We start from the raw sequence: 16,456 nt of genomic DNA on the forward strand, positions 1-16,456 counted from the left end.
GCCTGGGGGTGGAACCGGAAGGATGACAAACAGGCAGGAGAAGCTGCTTCCAGCAAATTCTGCAGCAGGCTCAGAACCTCAGCCCGGCTCGAGAGCTGCCTGGGCCAATCCTCCCTTGGCCTCGAGCCCCACTGGGCCCTCCGCCCCTGGCATCCATGTTCAGGCCAGCCCGGGCTCGGTGACAGGGACCAGCACACTCACCAGGGCATCTCACCTCGTTGTCCTTGGGCCAGAGCGGGGCCCGGGCAAAGAGTGTGACCCCAGACCTGAATCTGCAGGCGGAGGGCCTTTCTCCTCCCGGAGTGGGCTCCGCACCCAGGGCCACCGGCCTCAAGGCTGGGAAGCGAGGCCTCCCGGGCCCTCAGGAAGGGGCTCCCAGACCTGCCCCCGCCCTGCCCTCCCCTCCTGCAGGAGGGGCCGGGAGCCACTGGAGCCCTTGCGGGGACCTCTACTGCACAAGGCTTGAGGCCGCCGACCTTCCCTGGGGCCGCTACATTGCCCCAGTTTTTCCTGAAAATCAAGGTACAACCTTTCAACCCTGAAGAGCCAAGTGCTTCTGATTTTACCAGGAGTGCGGGGCTCCCGCAGGGCACAGGGACGGTGCTGCCACCACAGGGCTGGCCATGCCCTCTGTCAGCCACAGCGGATGCTGGGGGGTCTCCGGGCTGCATACCTGGCCCACGTTCTCTCATTTGGGGGCTCCTCACCCCACGTAGGGCCTTCCACCTCTGTGCTGCAGAGATGCGCGTGGAATCCAGATCTCTCTGACGCTCAAGGCCCTTAGCCGCTAGAGTCAGCGCCTCCCGGCAGGGGAAGGAGGGCCCCAAGGGGCGGCCTGCACACACCACCACCTTTCTGAGCATCTCCTGAGAACACAGACGCTGTCTTCCGGGACCTGGGCGCCGTGGGGCTCAGGCGACTGGCGCAGACACACCCCCACTGCCAGATGCGGTCCGCACGGCAGCCACAATCCTGCCCCGGGGCTGAGAAGCGCCGAGCTCTCCACCCCGGCCTCGTGAGCAGCCTGAGGGTCCCAGGAGGTCCTGAGGCGCCCTCTTCCTGCAGATGCACTCCTCTGAGAGCTTCCCAGAGGCGCCGAGGGGTGTGCCCTGGAGCATACTTGCCGACTGGCATCTGGACACAGTGCCCCAGTGCCTGGGTCACCAGCCACCGCCCCCTAAAGGATCCAGGGACGAAGACACCAACTGGCGGCACGCAGCCCTGTGACAAGTTCCCAGCCTGACCCAGGAGCCTGTGCCCAACGGGTCTACAAGTTTGGATCTGAAAGTCAAAATCTCTACTTCCAACTTAACTTCTGGTTCCAGTTTCAACTCTGGCTGGTGCCCCACGGGTTTCTCGAGGCAATTTGAGATTTCCAACCATCCAGGAGAAGGTGCCCAGAGGCCCAGAGAGCAGGCTCGTTCCCCCTTGCACATGACCCTGCTCGGCTGCCTGGGGTCCCGGGCCGGCTGTGCACTGGGTCTGCAGGCCTCCGCGCATGCTGTCCCCTCTGCCTGTGCTCATGCGCACTCTTCCTGGAGGCCAGGCCAGACCCCAGGGCTGCCTGTGCCAGCACCTGTCAGTGGCCCGGTATCGGGGTCCCACAGCAGGAAGTGCATTCTCACAGAGGCGACAAAGGCGGAAGACCCAACTCTGGGGGGGGCGCCACTGCCAGGGCACATGGGGCCCCGGGGAGGTGGGCGAGGCAGCCCTGAATCTGAACCCACGGGAAGGGAGCGAAGCTTCCTCATCAGGACATCGCGGGTACGTGCAGGAGGATGGAAACACGAAGGCAATATACACAGAAGCCCTGGTATCTCGACACAACACGGCGGGAAGGAGGTGGAGGTATCTTGAAACGTGCAATCAAAAGCAACATTTGGAGTGGGGCCCGGGGAGGGAAGAGGAACAGGGCAGCAGAGCCGGGCGGAGGCCTGCAAGCCCACTCTCCCCAGGGCCACGGGGGCGCAGACAGCAGCACCACGCCCCCTGCTCGGCCCCCCTCCGAATCCAAGCGATGCCCCCGGCCTGTGATCATTCCTGGGTGGGCAGGAAGAACCGGCTGCAACAATTCATTCTTCCTCGGGAGCCACCGTGAACTCAAATACAGAGTCCAGAGAACTATGGGGTGCTGGAAGGATGGCATTTTTTTTTTTAGATCCAAATGTCTCATTTCCTCTTCTGGAAAGGAGCCACTGGAAGTGTGAGACAAGCAAGGCCACATCTGCTCCCTCCAGTTTGATTCCACTCTGGGTCCCTTTGGGGGAATGGTGGCCAGTTCCTCAGAACCTTCCAGGGGTGTCATACAGAATTTAACCTGGCCCAGACGGAGGCCTGGCCTCTGGCCTTGGCTCCTGGGAGCTGATCTCACAGCCCCTGGAACGTCCTGCCTGACGCCCGGGCGCCTGTTTACCTGGAGGCCTTGCACCGAGACAGACTAAAACTGCGATTCAGGGCAGGGTCGCTGGGCCCCGTGGGGTCAGCGCAGCCCACAGAGGGGCTGGAGACCAGGTGGGCCACGTGGGCACTCAGGCGCGTCCACATGACCAAGTTCCAGTAAGAACTCCGGAAGCCAAGGCTGCCCTGCCTGGCGATGCTCTGTGCGGCTGTCTCACCACGCTGCCAGAGAGCCAGCACTGCGTGCGACCCCGTGGGAGAGGACGGCGAGCTGTGAGCGGAGCCCTCCTGGATGCTGCCCCGCGCCTCTGCCCTCGGCTGACTTTAACCTGTCTCCTTCTGCTGTAATAAACCACAATCGTGAGAAGAACAGCTTCCAGAGAGTTCTGAGAATCCTTCGAGAGAATTACTGAGCCTGAGGGTGGTCTTGGGGACCCCTGAACTCTGCGGTCGGCGTCAGAAGTCAGGGTGGTGTAGGGACTCGCCTAAAGTCACACACTTGTTTTCCTCGTGGTTTCAAGTTTTGTTTGCTAATGTCAAACTGCCCATGAAACAGGTCAACCTTGTGTCCAAACATCATCTTTGAAAGTGTCTGCCATGAGGGAACTGTTCACCCAGGACAGTGCGACTGTTGTCCTGAGTTTCTGTCCTCTGATCTCTTCCTGAGCGACCAGCGGCAAAGCAGAGAGCGAGGGCTGCGCCAGCCTAGGACCCGACACTGCTCAGAGCCGGACGTGGGCGCTTCCTCCGACGGTCTACTTGCTGGCCCACCTGCCCTCCTCCACTGCCCCTCCCAGCCTGAGGAAGGGCTCAGCTCGGCAACGCCGGCCATGCCAGGAGGACGTGCGGCTGAATGGAACCACGCATCCAACCCTCCATCGAGGTGTCCACCCCGTGGCTGTGACCCCGGCAGGGGTGCGCTCCTCAAACGGGGTCTCAGCATCCTGCAACAGAACAGTCTCCACAAGAAGTCATGGACCCCTTGGACATTTGTTGTCTGGTTTACGACCCGGTACTGCATAGGCTGGAAGAACGGTCGCTGGCAGCAGCTAGGGGAGCCGTTCTCTCTTTTGTCACATGACATACAGCTAAATATGCTCAGAAGGCCTTTTCAGTAAGTTGTAGGATGACTGAGAAAGTGGACTGACACTTGACATCTTTTTTAGTGGGAAAATATTCAAGGCCTTCTCAACAAGTTCCTGATGCTGTTTCCAAGTGTCTTTTTTTTGTTTGTTTTTTTGGTGAGGAAGATTGGCCCTGAGCTAACATCCATTGCCAACCTTCCTCTTTCTTTTTCTTCCCCAAAGCCCCACTTCATAGTTGTATATCCCAGGTGTAAGTACTTCTAGTTCTTCTATGTGGGGCACCGCCACAGCATGGCTTGATGAACGGTGCATAGCTCTGTGCCCAGGATCCAAACTGACAAACCCCGGGCCGCTGAAGTGGAGCACGCGAAGCTAACGACTGCCACCTGGCTGGTCCCATGTCTCTGTTCTTTAACCACGGTGTAACGTCATACAGGGAAGTGCACGTATCTTCAGTGTACACCTCGCCGAATGTTTTCAGGCACACACCCAGATCCACAGATGGAATAATCCCAGCATCCCCTCCCTCATGCCCCTTCCCTGCCATCCCCCGTCTCGAGGGAACCACTGCTGGATGCCCATCACTGTGGGTCAGCCTCCGAACCCCCTATAACTGGAAGCACACAGTAGGTACTGATTAGTGCCTGGCTTCTTTCATTCAACAAAAGCCTGCAGATTCTTCCATGGGGCAGTAGCGTGTCTGTTTCCGTTGCTGTGAGAACTCTGCCATCTGATTAGGCCACCACAGACCCATCCTCCGGGGGTGGACACGGGGCTGCTCCGTCTGGGGCCGTCATGGCCGCGGCTGCAGTGAACCTGCGTGTCCCCGTCTTTGGCAGATGTGGGCGCTCGGCTCTCTGGGGTTTGCAGCTGGGACTGGAGCTGCGGGGTCAGAAGCTTCTCTGTCTGGAGGGCTTCAGGGGAGACTGCCAAGAGCTCCCGGAGGCAGCGTGCGGCCCAGCGGCTCCGGCCCTGCCGACACACAGAGGAACCTTGGCCATCCTGGCGGGCAGCGAGGGCACCTCCTCCTCATTTCACAGCGCATCTCCTGATGCTCTGACGTCGACGGAGTGATCCCGAGCTCCGTCTCACGCGCTGACTGGCCATCGGGCCATCACCTGGGAGCTGTCTGCTCACGCCTTTTGCCCATTTGAAAGCTGGGCTGTCTTCTCCCAGCCTGCGGCAGTCTTCAGGCTCTTCATGACGGTGTCCTTTGATGAACACATGTCCTTAATTTTATGAAGTCTAATTGAGGAGTCTTTCATGGCTCGTGGCGTTTGCGTCCTGTTGAAGTCTATGCCTACTTCGAGGCCATGAAGATCTTCTCCCACGTTTTCTTCTACAACTCTACCTTTCACACTTATGTCTAACATGTGTATGGCGTGAGGTGGGGTCAGGGTCACCTTCTCCGTGTGGATATCCAAAAGATCAGGACTTTCTGAAACGTCCCCCGCTCCCCACTGACTTGCAAGGCTCCTCTTCAATTGGATCATTTGAAGGTCCCCTTGCAAGGATATCATTGGGAAAGAAACATCAGGGTCCATCGTTTCCACTGAAGTTTTGCACACTCCGTACTTTAAACAACCGTTAGTCTACTTTTTTCCTTGTGGAATTTGCCTTAAAGGTGAAGTCTGAATTAGTGCAATATCATTTCCTCAGTACTGACGCTAACTACGTTTTTAGACCTAGCAGTTGAACTTGAATGTGTCTTTTTCACTCCGTCATTTGTTTCTCTTCTCCTAATAGAAGACTCTTTCTTTCTGGTTTGAGGAAGATGGTCCCTGAGCTGCCATCTATGCCAGTCTTCCTCTACTTTATGTGGGACGCCACCTCAGTGTGGCTGCCGAGGGGCGCTAGGTCCGTGCCCAGGATCCAAACCCACGAACCCTGGGCTGCTTACCCAGGGCCGAGCACACAAACTTAACCATCATGCCACCAGGCCGGTCCTAAAAGATGCTTTTTAAAGGGCCATCTGCATCTTTTATTTGAGTACAATCGTCACCGCCCCAAAGTTCCACGCTTGCTAAGCGTCCCTCCAAACGACGAATGTGGGCTCATGCCTCGACGCCTTTCCGTCCGACAGACTGAAACTCCCCCTTCCTTTGCTTCTCGACCAACTGCAAAGCATTAGCATCAAATCGATCTGTAAACCCTCCGGTTACGGGGACAGCCATACAGCCAGTATGGACCAGAAAGCGGACTGAGACACCAGGGAGGGAAGGAGGAGCCGCGTGCTGGGCAAGGAGCAGCTGTGCCCCGGCCACCTCCCGCAGCCCACACGTCCGCCCTGTGTGGGCGGAAGGCACACTTGGCCCCTTGGGGGCTGCAGGACAGCCAGCGCTTCCTTCCTAGCATTTCCGTGGCCCTTGTGATCCGGAACTGGATCCACGGCAGCCGACAGCATGGCGTGTCCTGTACTCAGCGTGTGTGAGGGCAGAGACCCAAGGCCTGGGGCGGAGCCTGGCCTGTCTTCTCAACGTGTGGCTGCCCCGTGATGGCCAAGGGAGACCAAGAAGGCTTGTCACCCGAGCGTGGGGAGAGGGCACCAAAAGTGGGAGGGTCAGAGGAGGAGGCCGCTCACTCTCTGCACCAGCCACGCCGCCTCCCCACCACGGCCACACGGGCGCCCATCACAGCACAGACTCTCCTCTCCTTCCAGCCGCCCCGCCACTGGCCGAACCCACCGGCCCCACTCTCCCCGCAGCCGCTCCGCCACTACGCCCCTGCTCGAGCACACCTGCCTGACCTCGTCCCTCAGGGCGCCTCTCCAGCGCCACATTCCTGCCTCGACCTCCCCACCATGCTTTATTTTCCCTCCCCACAGCCGACACGGCTTGTATGCTTCTAGAACATGAATTCCACGAAGGCAGGGGCCCTGAGAACAGAGACTCAGCCACCATCTGGGCAGCAACCGAACCGACAGGGGCCCACGGGCAACGGAAGGCTGGGCAGGTCCCCCCAGGACCCCCGGCCCAGCTGCCCACCCCTCGGCTTACCTGTCCTTGTACTTGATCACGGCATCCACGATCTTCTTCATCTTCTTGGTGAGGTTGGGTGGGTTCGGGGAGAGCTTCTCGGCGGGCGGCCGCCCACGCTTCTTCTGCTTCTTGCTCTCGTCGTCCTTGTCGCGGCTGCGGGTGCTGGTGGTCGGGGTGGAGGAGCCGGCGTCACTGTCCCGCTTGCGCTTCCGCGACGACTTCTTCTGCCGGACCTCCTCTTCGATCTCCTCCAGCGTGCCCTCCTCGATGGCCTTCAGGGTCAATAGTGGTAAAATAGGACAGCCAGCACCGAGGTCGACAAGCAGAGGCCGCGGCGCGAACCCGGGGGCCCGGCTGGGGCGGGACGCGCACGGGGGTCCCCTGGGCTCCGAGAGGGCATGAGAGGCCAGCTCTGCGCCCCCAGCACACGCCGCTCCCCCCCCAAGTCAGTCCTAACACATAAATGGGTGCACTTCACAAATCAAGGAGTCACATCCTCATGTGCGGAGCCCGAAGAGTGAATCCCGCCAGCCCTCCACCTGGCAGTGACACTGGCAGCACTCCCACCCTAGACCCGCCGCATCTTTTTAAAACTGCGGCAAAACACGTAACAGAAAAGTGGCCACTGTTAAGTGTGCAGTTTGGTGGCATCAGGTCCATGGACACTGTGTGCAGCCATCACCGCCATCCACCTCCGGGGCTCTCCCCTCCCCCCATGCCACGTGCACAGGGCAATCAGACCCACGCACCCATCGTGACTCATGTTTTTGCTTACTATAGCCTGGGGATGTTTCCTGTCGTTCTTCTGCAACAGAATTTGTAAGGTCTGTTTATTTCATCGCATAACAGGCCTTAATGGAACCTTTCCCTGTTCCTGAGCATTTGGGTGGGTTCCATTGTTTTTTGGGGGGTGGGGACCATGCTAAATAAAGCCACAACCAACAGCAGTCTTTCCTGCAGAGAGATTCCAGGAAGTGAAACTGCTGACTCAAAAGACAGGAATGGGAACAATATTAACTTTAAAATAATCTTAATTGACTAATTCTCAATGATAACTAACTTGCACGTTTTATCCCTGGAAACAAAGGGACGGGCAGCCAGGTCTCCCTGGGAGCGTGGAATCAGGAAGAAGGCAGGGCCCAGTCCTGAAGGATGTGCCTCGCATTCAGTGGCTGTGACTATCAGCCGGGCACAGGGCTGGGCACCGAGGACACAGGGCTGAGCGGAACCAGATGGGCAGCGATCACACGGACACGCCACAAATATGGTGACAAGTGGGTCAAGCGCCAGGAGGGAGGCTCTGATGGTGGAGCCAGTGTGTCCTGGTCAGGGATCGGGGAGAGCTTCCCGGAGGAGGGGGCACTTAAGCTGAGATCTGGAAGGCAGTGGGAGGGAACGGCAGCCGGGTCAAAGGAACAGCATGGAGGTCACACGGCAGGCAGGAGGGACGGAAAGAATCGACATGTGGGAGGGCATGCACTGTGAGCCCAGGGGGCACAGGGGGTCGAAGAGTGTCCCCCAAACTCACATCCACTTGGAACCTCAGGATGTGATCCTACTGGGAAACTGAGTCTTTGCGGATGTCATGACTTAAGGATTGAGATTAGACCACCCCGTATTAGGGTGGGCCCCAAATCCAATGAGAGTGCCCTTAGGAGAGGCAGAAAAGGCCACAGAGACGGGGGGCGAGGCTGCTGAAGACGGAGGCAGAGACTGGAGCGATGCTGCACGAGTGAAGGAGCTGGGGCCACCACAAGCTGGAAGAGGCATGGAAGGGTCCTCCCTTCGAGCCCTCGCAGGGAGCACAGCCCAGCTGCCACCCTGACTGTGGACTCTGAGCCTCTAGAGCCAGGAGAGAACTAATTACTGCTGTTCTAAGGCCCCAGTTTGTGGTAACTATTAGAGCAGGCCCAGGAATCCACACCAGTGTCCCTGGATCTGTGGCCCAGACATGCAGGTCAGGCAGCAGGACAGGAGCCTGGAACATTCTGACGGGTTTTGGTACATACGACATCAGGGTGGCTGCCAGTTACACATCCACCGCTAAGATAGCCTGTCTGGGCCAAATGCATTTCCTTTTTGCTGAGGAAGATTGGCCCTGAGCTAACATCAGTGCCCATCTTCCTCTATTTGGATGTGGGTCGCCGCCACAGCATGGCTGATGAGCAGTGTGTAGGTCCACCAAAGTGGAGTGCGTGAACTCAACCATTACACTACTGGGCCAGCCCCACACATATTTTTCAACTAATGTAAATTCCGTTGAGTATGACATACAAAAAGGCATGTGCTCAATGGGGAAAGGAGAGTCTTTTCAACAAATGGCGCTGGGACAACTGGACATCCACATGTGAAGGAATGAAGTTGGACCCGACCCTACACCATCCACAAAAATTCACTGCAAAAGGATCACGGACCTAAATGTAAGAGCTGAAACTCTAAACGCTTGAAATAGAACACAGGGGTGAATCTTCATGACCTCGGACTTGGCAATGGATTCTCAGACATGAGACCAAAGCAGAAACAAATAGAGAAAAACAGATAAACTGGACTTCATCAGAATTAATCACTTCTGTGCTTAAAAGGACAATATCGAGAAAGTGAAAAGACAACAGGATGGGAGAAAATATTTGCAAATCAGACCTCTGGTAAGAGACTTGTGGCCAAAAAGCATGTGAAAAGATGCTCAACACCACCAGCCACTGGGGGAGTGCAATTCAGAACCACAATGACGGACCACTTGATGCAGCTAGAATGGCCACAACTAAAAAGAGAAGTAAGGGGCTGGCCCCGTGGCGTAGGGGTTAAAAGTTTGGTGCGCTCTGTCTCAGCAGCCCAGGTTTGCGGTTCAGATCCCAGGTGTGGACCTACACCACTTGTCAGCCATGCTGTGGTGACGTCCCACATACAAAATAGAGGAAGACTGGCACAGATGTTAGTTCAGGGCCAATCTTCCTCAGCAAGAAAAAGTAAAAAGACAGATAGAAAGTACTCGCAAGGAATGTGGAAAACCCTCCTATGCTGCTGGTGGGCATATAAAATGGTGCAGCCACTCTGGAAGTCTGTTAGTCCCTCAAAAGGTTAAATGACAATGACCACTGGATCTGCTTCTAGGTATATACCCAAGAGAAATCAAAAAGGATGTCCTCACAAAAACCCACACACGGATGTTCACAGCAGCACTATTCACAATGGTCCCGAAGTGGAACAACCCAACGTCCATCACCTAATGACTGGTAAACAGAACATGGTCTGGCCACACAAGGGACTATTATTGAGCCAGCAAAAGGAACGAAGTTTTGATACATGCTACGATTAACCTCTAAAACATTCTGGAAAGTGAAGGAAGCCAGACACCAAAGGATCACATGACGTGTGACTTCATTCATACAAAATGTCCAGAATTGGCAAGACTCTCGAGACAGAAAAGGGCCCACTAGAGGCCGAGGGAAGAGGCTGGGAAGGGAGCTGAAGGGGACAGGGCTCCTGTGTGGGGTGTCAGGACGTCCTAACGCTGATCTGGGGTGACGGCAGCACAAGTCTGTGAAAATGCGAAAACCAGTGACCTGTACACCTCAAATGGGGGACTTCTGGGGTATATAAATTACATCCCCAAAAAACAGAAGTGTGCACAAAAATTACTACATTGTTAGCTACTTTTGAAAAGGCACCTGCTGTCTCTAAAACGTAGGGTTGGTGACACCCCGGGAGCTGGAGTGGCGGTGGGGCCCAGGTTCCTTGGGAAGAACAGGGGTGTTCTTCCTGGCCCTGGCGCCCCGGGCTGATGGCTGGGGAACGGGACACCCCGCCCGCCCACCCCGTGGTTCGCGGGGCCCCTGGCACATTGCAATGGCCTCCCTTCATGCACAGCTCAGCAGGCGCGCGAGTCGGGGGCTTCGGAGCTGCCAGCAGGGGGCTGGGGCCACCGGGCCACGCAGACTGAGGCGGCACTGGGGCCGCACTTGGTCCAGAGGGGGCCCAGGCAAGCACCACCGCTCATCTGGGTGTGGAACTCAGCAGGGCAGAGCTGCTTTCTGGGAAGTGTGGCTTCAGGGACCACCCAGGGCTTGGTTCTTACTTATCACCTGGGCGCTCGGAGCCCTGAGCAGGGGAGGGTCTGATTCGTCACGTGACCCCATGCTGACCCTGGTGCCAGGCGCCCCGCAGGGGCAGGGGAGCAGGGATGAGGCGGGAGGGCCTAGCGGGCATCTGCAGCCCTGTGTCAGCTGTGTGCCGCTGTGAGGCCGGCTACTAGCTGCTGGGGACGCGCTTGCGGCCCCCAGAGTAGCCACAGCCCCGACCTTGGGGGGCTCCCTCTCCCTCCACAGCCGGGTGGGTGTCCAGCTCACGGGGCAGCTGCCGGCTGTCGCACCCCTGGCAGGGTGACCTGGCGGTCACCAACTGATCACTGTGCCTTCCCTCTCACGGACTCAGAGGTGACACCGAGCATGGTCCGTAGGCACCCGTCCCTATGTTAGAAGCCTCGCTGCTGTTCGTGAGAACGACCAAGAGAAGCGGCGGGCAGAGGCCCGGTCACGCAGCCCCGCCACGGCCCTCGCCGGCATGTACCTTGAGCCACTGCTTCTCGGTCAGCGAGTCGCTGTAGTCCACCTCCTTGCGGTGGCGGGAGCCGCGGCCAAACATCTTCTCCTCCTCCTCCTCGCAGGTCAGCCGCTCCACCTCGGCGTCGTCCTTGATGATCCACGAGGGCAGCTCGTCCTCCTCCATCAGGCGCGGCTTCCGCTTGGGGTTGCGCGCCTCCTCACGCCTGCGGTCCAGGTCCATGCGCTGGGGCGCGGGAGGGGACAGAGGGAGAGAGGCGTCAGCACAGCACAGCCAGCGGGCACATGAGGGGCACGTGGACAAGGGGCTGCGTCCCTGCCGCGGGGACCGACGTGCAAACAGCACTGGGCAGTCAAATAGCAGCCCTGGGGTCTGTGCTGGCCGTGCCGGCCCGGCTTCGACAGCAGACCCCGGCTAGGGGAAAATGGGAAAGGAGGGGAAGGTCACAGAAGAGGAGCCGAAATGGGATGCGGGCGCGAGGCCTGCCAGGGCAGAGAGCCCCTCTCTGACCCCATGCCGCCAGTGGCTTGCCCCGCAGGGAAAAGGATCTCTATGACCGAAGCCCTGATTTGCCCCTTGGACTCGGCCAGTGTTAACTCCCCATCAGCCATCGGACCCGGGAGGACAGGCAGTCGGTGGGACTGAGGGCCACAAACGGGTCAGGGGATGTGTGCATGCTGCACATGAGCACACGTGTGTAAGAGTGTGTGTGTGTGTGTGCGTGTCCCGCCATCTCTACGACACGCCAGGAGGTGGCGGCCAGGGAAGGAAGACGGGGCATGAGGAGGGCTGGTGGGGCCACCCCGAGGGCTGCCCCAGGTTCCGGGACCCGCCACGGACACTCGCGTGGCTAGGAGACCGCTCGGCTGTTGCCAGGGCGGGGCGCTCACCATGAAGAGGTCGAACTCCTCCTCGTGCCGGGCGATCATCTGGTTCACCGTCTCGTCGTCCGGCACCTCATCTTCTTCCTAGAAGACGGCACAGGGTTAGTGCGAGGGCGGCGGGCCGGGCTCGGAGGCGAGCGGCGGCGCTCCGTGGGAGATGAGCTGGCGGTCCAGGGCGGCTGCGGTGGACGGGAGCCACGCGGCAGCGAGAGGCACACACGCACACGCACACGCACGCTCCGTGGGGTCGGGCCCTGCTGGCCGTCTCAGCCGAGAAGCCGAGGATTGAATGGGCGTGGAGACTGAACGACCCTCTCACCTTTAGAGGTGGCTCCTCCAGGTCGGGGTTGACGCCCGCCGGCGGAGGGGCAGTGTGGGCGAGGCTGGCACTGCCGCTGCCCGCGCTGCACTGTCTGCTCTGTGGATAAATAGAGGACTTCAGTCTCCAGGGCTGTCAATCCGGCGTCTTTCACCAGCAGTTTAGAAAAAAAAAACCACTTCAAAGAAAAAGCAAGTACTCATCCTCTTTCCTTTCAGCCCACACTCCCTTTACTCCAAAGGGATGCAAAAAAAATAAGAGTGCAAAAAAGGCAAAAAAACAAAAATGAAAGCCGCTCATGCGTCCACCACTCACGCCGGGGAGGGGTCGGGGCCGGCGCTGCCCTCACCTCGTCCTGCTCCTCGTGCTCGAGAATGGCCTGCAGGAAGGCGCGCCGCTCGTGGCTGGAGGACTTCTGGTCGAACATGCCGGCCTGGATCACCTTCTGGTCGACGTTGAGCTTGTACTTGGCGGCGGCCAGGATCTTCTCCTCCACGCTGTTGACGGTGCAGAGCCGTAGCACACGCACCTCGTTCTGCTGCCCGATGCGGTGGGCGCGGTCCTGCGCCTGCAGGTCCTGGGGGAGAGACGCCTGTCAGTCCCGAGCGGCTCTTTGGGTCTTTAAGGGGAACTCGACCTCGCGAGGCCATCAGGAGGCGGGGACCTTCCGCTTCTTGGGCGCCTGCCTCGGGCCTGGCCACTCCACCTGCCCCACCAGCAGCTGCACGGGCTGGACGCTCGGGGCCATGGCCTGGAGGCTGCGCGGGGACCATCTGCCCTGAGGCCCTCCAGCCCAGCTGTCTCAATGGGAGTCAACAGAGACTCGGGACAAAGCGCAGGTTTGGAGCGCAGCCCAGGGGAGCGCACTGCCAGGCAGTTCCTATCACGACTGCAGGGGCCCCTCGCCCGCCCAGGAGGGCCCTGTGCTCAGCGCCGCCGTACCCCAGGGAGGGCAGCCTTTACAGGATGGGACCAAAGCTACAGCAGCATGGCAACTCCTGGTTCGCCATGCTCGCTACTTCCTCACTGTGCAACCCAGGCCTGGGCCGAACCTCTCTGAGCCTCAGGATTCGCTCTGGGCCCCCTCGTGGCCACGGTGTGCATGAGAGAAGCGGATGGGCGCTGGGTGCTCGGCCCAGGGCCTGGCGTGGAATAAGCTCTGACAGTGGGAGCCGTGTGCCACCACCTGCATCATTGCCCAGCACAGAGCCAGGAGGGCTCCCGCGACATCCTTTGTCAGGGCCCAGCAGGTGTGTGGGGCTGAACTTGAAATTGGCCCCCAGTGGGGGCGGCACAGGCCACACCTGGTGGGGGGTACAGGAGTGCCTTGTGTCCAGGCTGGGCCCAGGCTTGGCCAGGGGACTTCGTGGGGGGGCCAGCGCCTGATAAGGTGCCCCGGCCCTGAAGTGAGCTTAGTGGCCTGAAGCCTCCTAGTGTGGTGGAGGCCAGGGGTCCTGGGGGCCTCCGCCTGAGGTCTGCCTTCTAATGGGGGAGGCATGCCTGACCACCGCTCAGGAAACTGGCCATCACATGGTCCAGACGGGACCCACTCCCCATGTTGACGGGAGGAAGGGACACTAGCAACCACCCGGGGCATGCATCAGATGGGCTATAGTTTACATGCTGCTCATCAGAGCTGCCAGGCCACGTGGAAGGGCACGCTCGCACCCTGTGGATGGCAGAGAAACCTCAGGCAGCCCGCTGGAGGTCACTTCAGTAGAAGCAACCAGAGTATGAAGGGCGCACGCTGTGGGCTGAGCATCCCACCGCTCAGGGGTGACGTGGCTGGGAGCTCTCCGAGGGGCTAGTGGTCATCCCAAGAAACAGAAACCCAGACGCCCACCAAGGGGGCTACGGAAGAAGTCTGGGGGCCATAACGTGCCAGGACAGCTGGCAGCTGCCGAAATGGCTGGTGGGGCCCAGTGTGCTCACACGGAGAGGCGAAACACTTCGGCTGCTAAAGGGAAACGACGCGTGCCAGAACATGCCATCGTCGTGGCAAAGGCAGGACACGCGTGTGCACACAGGCAGAGGTGGGGTAGCTCAGAGCAGAGCAGGACTGGTGGGAGGGAAAAGGGACTCCAGCTCGCGCTACTCCGAACTGTTAGTATTCGCATTTCTTAAAGAACAAGAATGTATTACTTTTATGATAGAATGCACGGACGGTTAAAAACGTACTTAAAAACTGCTGTATCTATAAAACACCGTATTCTGTGCCTCCTGGCACGGAGCCCCGTGGAGGGCATATGGATAAAAAACAAGAGAATCAGTGCACGAAGTATGCTCTGAATGTTGTTTCAGAAGCGCCCGTGGGAGCGAGCTGGCACAGAACACAGCCCACAAGGACCCGGTCACGCAAGCAGCGACCACGCCCTCAACCAATAGGACCGGGTCTTGTCCGCTTTCTTTACGCTTTTACGCTATCCAGGCCTTTTTTTTTTCACATAACAACGGAATGTATTTTTTTCATAATCAAAACAAAAATTATTTCGTTTTGAGAGCCAGAGGAAGGGAACCCTCTCTGGGCTTCTCTCCGAGGCTCGGGGGCTGGGGGTGCTGCCACCACAGGCTCCAGGGAGCCGCGGGCATGACAACGTGGCATGGCCCGAGGCTACAGACCCCGGCCCGCTCCTACCTGGTGGGGGTTCCAGTCGCTGTCGAAGATGATCACAGTGTCGGCCGACTGGAGGTTGAGGCCGAGCCCGCCGGCGCGCGTGCTGAGCAGGAAGATGAAGTACTCGGAGCCCGGCTCATTGAAGGTCTTCAGCAGCATGCCCCGGTCCTCCGCCTTCGTGGTGCCTGCCAGTGCGGGGGACAGGTTCAGCAGGGCGACCAGGACGGGCTGGGGGGTTGGGGTGGCAAGCAGACAGCTTCGGAGAGCAAGGACAGTGCTCACATGGGTCCCACAGGGGCCACCTGAGCCACGGCCACACTCGCTCAACACGCAGCCATGAGCTTCCATGAGTGAGCAACTTGGATTAACAACAGTGACACAACTGACGGCCACTCCCCCTACCAGGAGATGACACTGAGCCCCAACTGGCCAGCTGCATGTCCCCATGTACAACAGGGCCACAGTGGGACTAAGCAAGGCGGGCACTGGAGCACAGCGCCTGAGCCCAGCCGACGCCCAGCCAACAGGGCCGGCCCATCAGTGGTGCTGTCACCACCCCTGCCCGGCTGCTCCCCGGGAGACATCGGTCCCCACACCCCGCAAATACATGGAACAAGAACCCAGCCAGCGGCCGAGCGCCTGCCCTCGAGCCTCCCGTGACGGGCCCTCTGGGTTCACTGAGAAAACTGCCCTAGGCAGACACCCTGGTGTCTGGGATCTGGACTCGTGTCCCTCTGGGCAGGACCAGCTCCCCTGCATTGAGTCGTGGGGACTCACATGTGACAGCCTAGGACACAGTCCTCAGCATCGTGAGCATCACAGGGACAACTAAGTTTCTCGGGCTGCCATCAGTTCAGAGCAAAGGGACCTCTGGCAGAATCGGGCATCATTTTTGGTGATGAAACGCCACTCGCCTACACACCTGATGCACCGTGCAGAGGTCTGATGCCCACCGGACCCCAGGCTCCAGATGCGCCCGCAGCTGCCCCAGCCCTGAGGAGGGGCCGAGACCTAGAGGGGCAGGGCGAGGCCAGGTGGAGGGGCCCGCCTCCCGAGACGCCCGGGCTGCGCCCTCACTCTTATCCCTCTGCCACTTGGTCTACTACACTGTCACGGAGCCCCCACCCTGCGTCGCTCTCTATCGCACCTTCTACCCACATGGCAGCGACCGTCAGAGGCACCAGGGACGCACCGGTGGCCACCAGAGCCCCCCTCCTTAAGGAGAAAACCCTCGTCATAAAGAGAAGCGGAAAGACGGCCAGCGGACAGGCGCTGGGGGAGAAGGGAACGTTCTCCCCTTGAGGCCTCTCCTCTGGGGGCTGGGCGGTGACACGGACAGGGACTGGCACTCCTAAGGGCCGAGCCCCGAAGGACGGGCGAGGCAGCCGGAGAGGCCCGGCCATGCCGGCCTTGGCAGGGCTGTGGTTCTCAGCACCCAAGCTGCAGGAAGTACCTGAAGGAGGCGGGGGCGCAGGAGGACCCCCGAGCAGGCCTGTGTTTGGATGGCGCGCCCCGGACGGAACCCCAGAATGGGCACAAGGCAGCCAGGAGGGTGGGGGCTGGCCGGGGTTGGGAGGGCAGCACCCAGAGAGAGTCAGCCCAGCAGCCACAGGCCCAAG

General features: G+C 59.5%; 1 protein-coding gene across 13 annotated transcripts in view; it reads right to left on the minus strand.

Annotated features, from left to right (window-relative positions):
• Positions 1–16,456, minus strand: part of SMARCA4 (SWI/SNF related, matrix associated, actin dependent regulator of chromatin, subfamily a, member 4) — an 85,825-nt gene that overhangs the window by 10,496 nt on the left and 58,873 nt on the right. For 7 of the 13 annotated variants that reach the window (XM_070274081.1, XM_070274084.1, XM_014741734.2 and 4 more), the window contains 6 exons: positions 14,859–15,022; positions 12,573–12,800; positions 12,224–12,322; positions 11,911–11,988; positions 11,027–11,245; positions 6,479–6,732 (listed from right to left, as the gene is read on the minus strand). In XM_070274081.1, coding sequence (XP_070130182.1) covers positions 6,479–6,732; positions 11,027–11,245; positions 11,911–11,988; positions 12,224–12,322; positions 12,573–12,800; positions 14,859–15,022 — 1,042 coding nt within the window. The remainder of the gene's footprint in view (positions 1–6,478; positions 6,733–11,026; positions 11,246–11,910; positions 11,989–12,223; positions 12,323–12,572; positions 12,801–14,858; positions 15,023–16,456) is intronic. The other 6 variants (XM_023645394.2, XM_023645393.2, XM_070274087.1 and 3 more) reach the window with 1 other exon arrangement.

Source organism: Equus caballus, chromosome 7 (assembly GCF_041296265.1).
Source record: "Equus caballus isolate H_3958 breed thoroughbred chromosome 7, TB-T2T, whole genome shotgun sequence".
Classification (NCBI taxonomy): domain Eukaryota; kingdom Metazoa; phylum Chordata; class Mammalia; order Perissodactyla; family Equidae; genus Equus; species Equus caballus.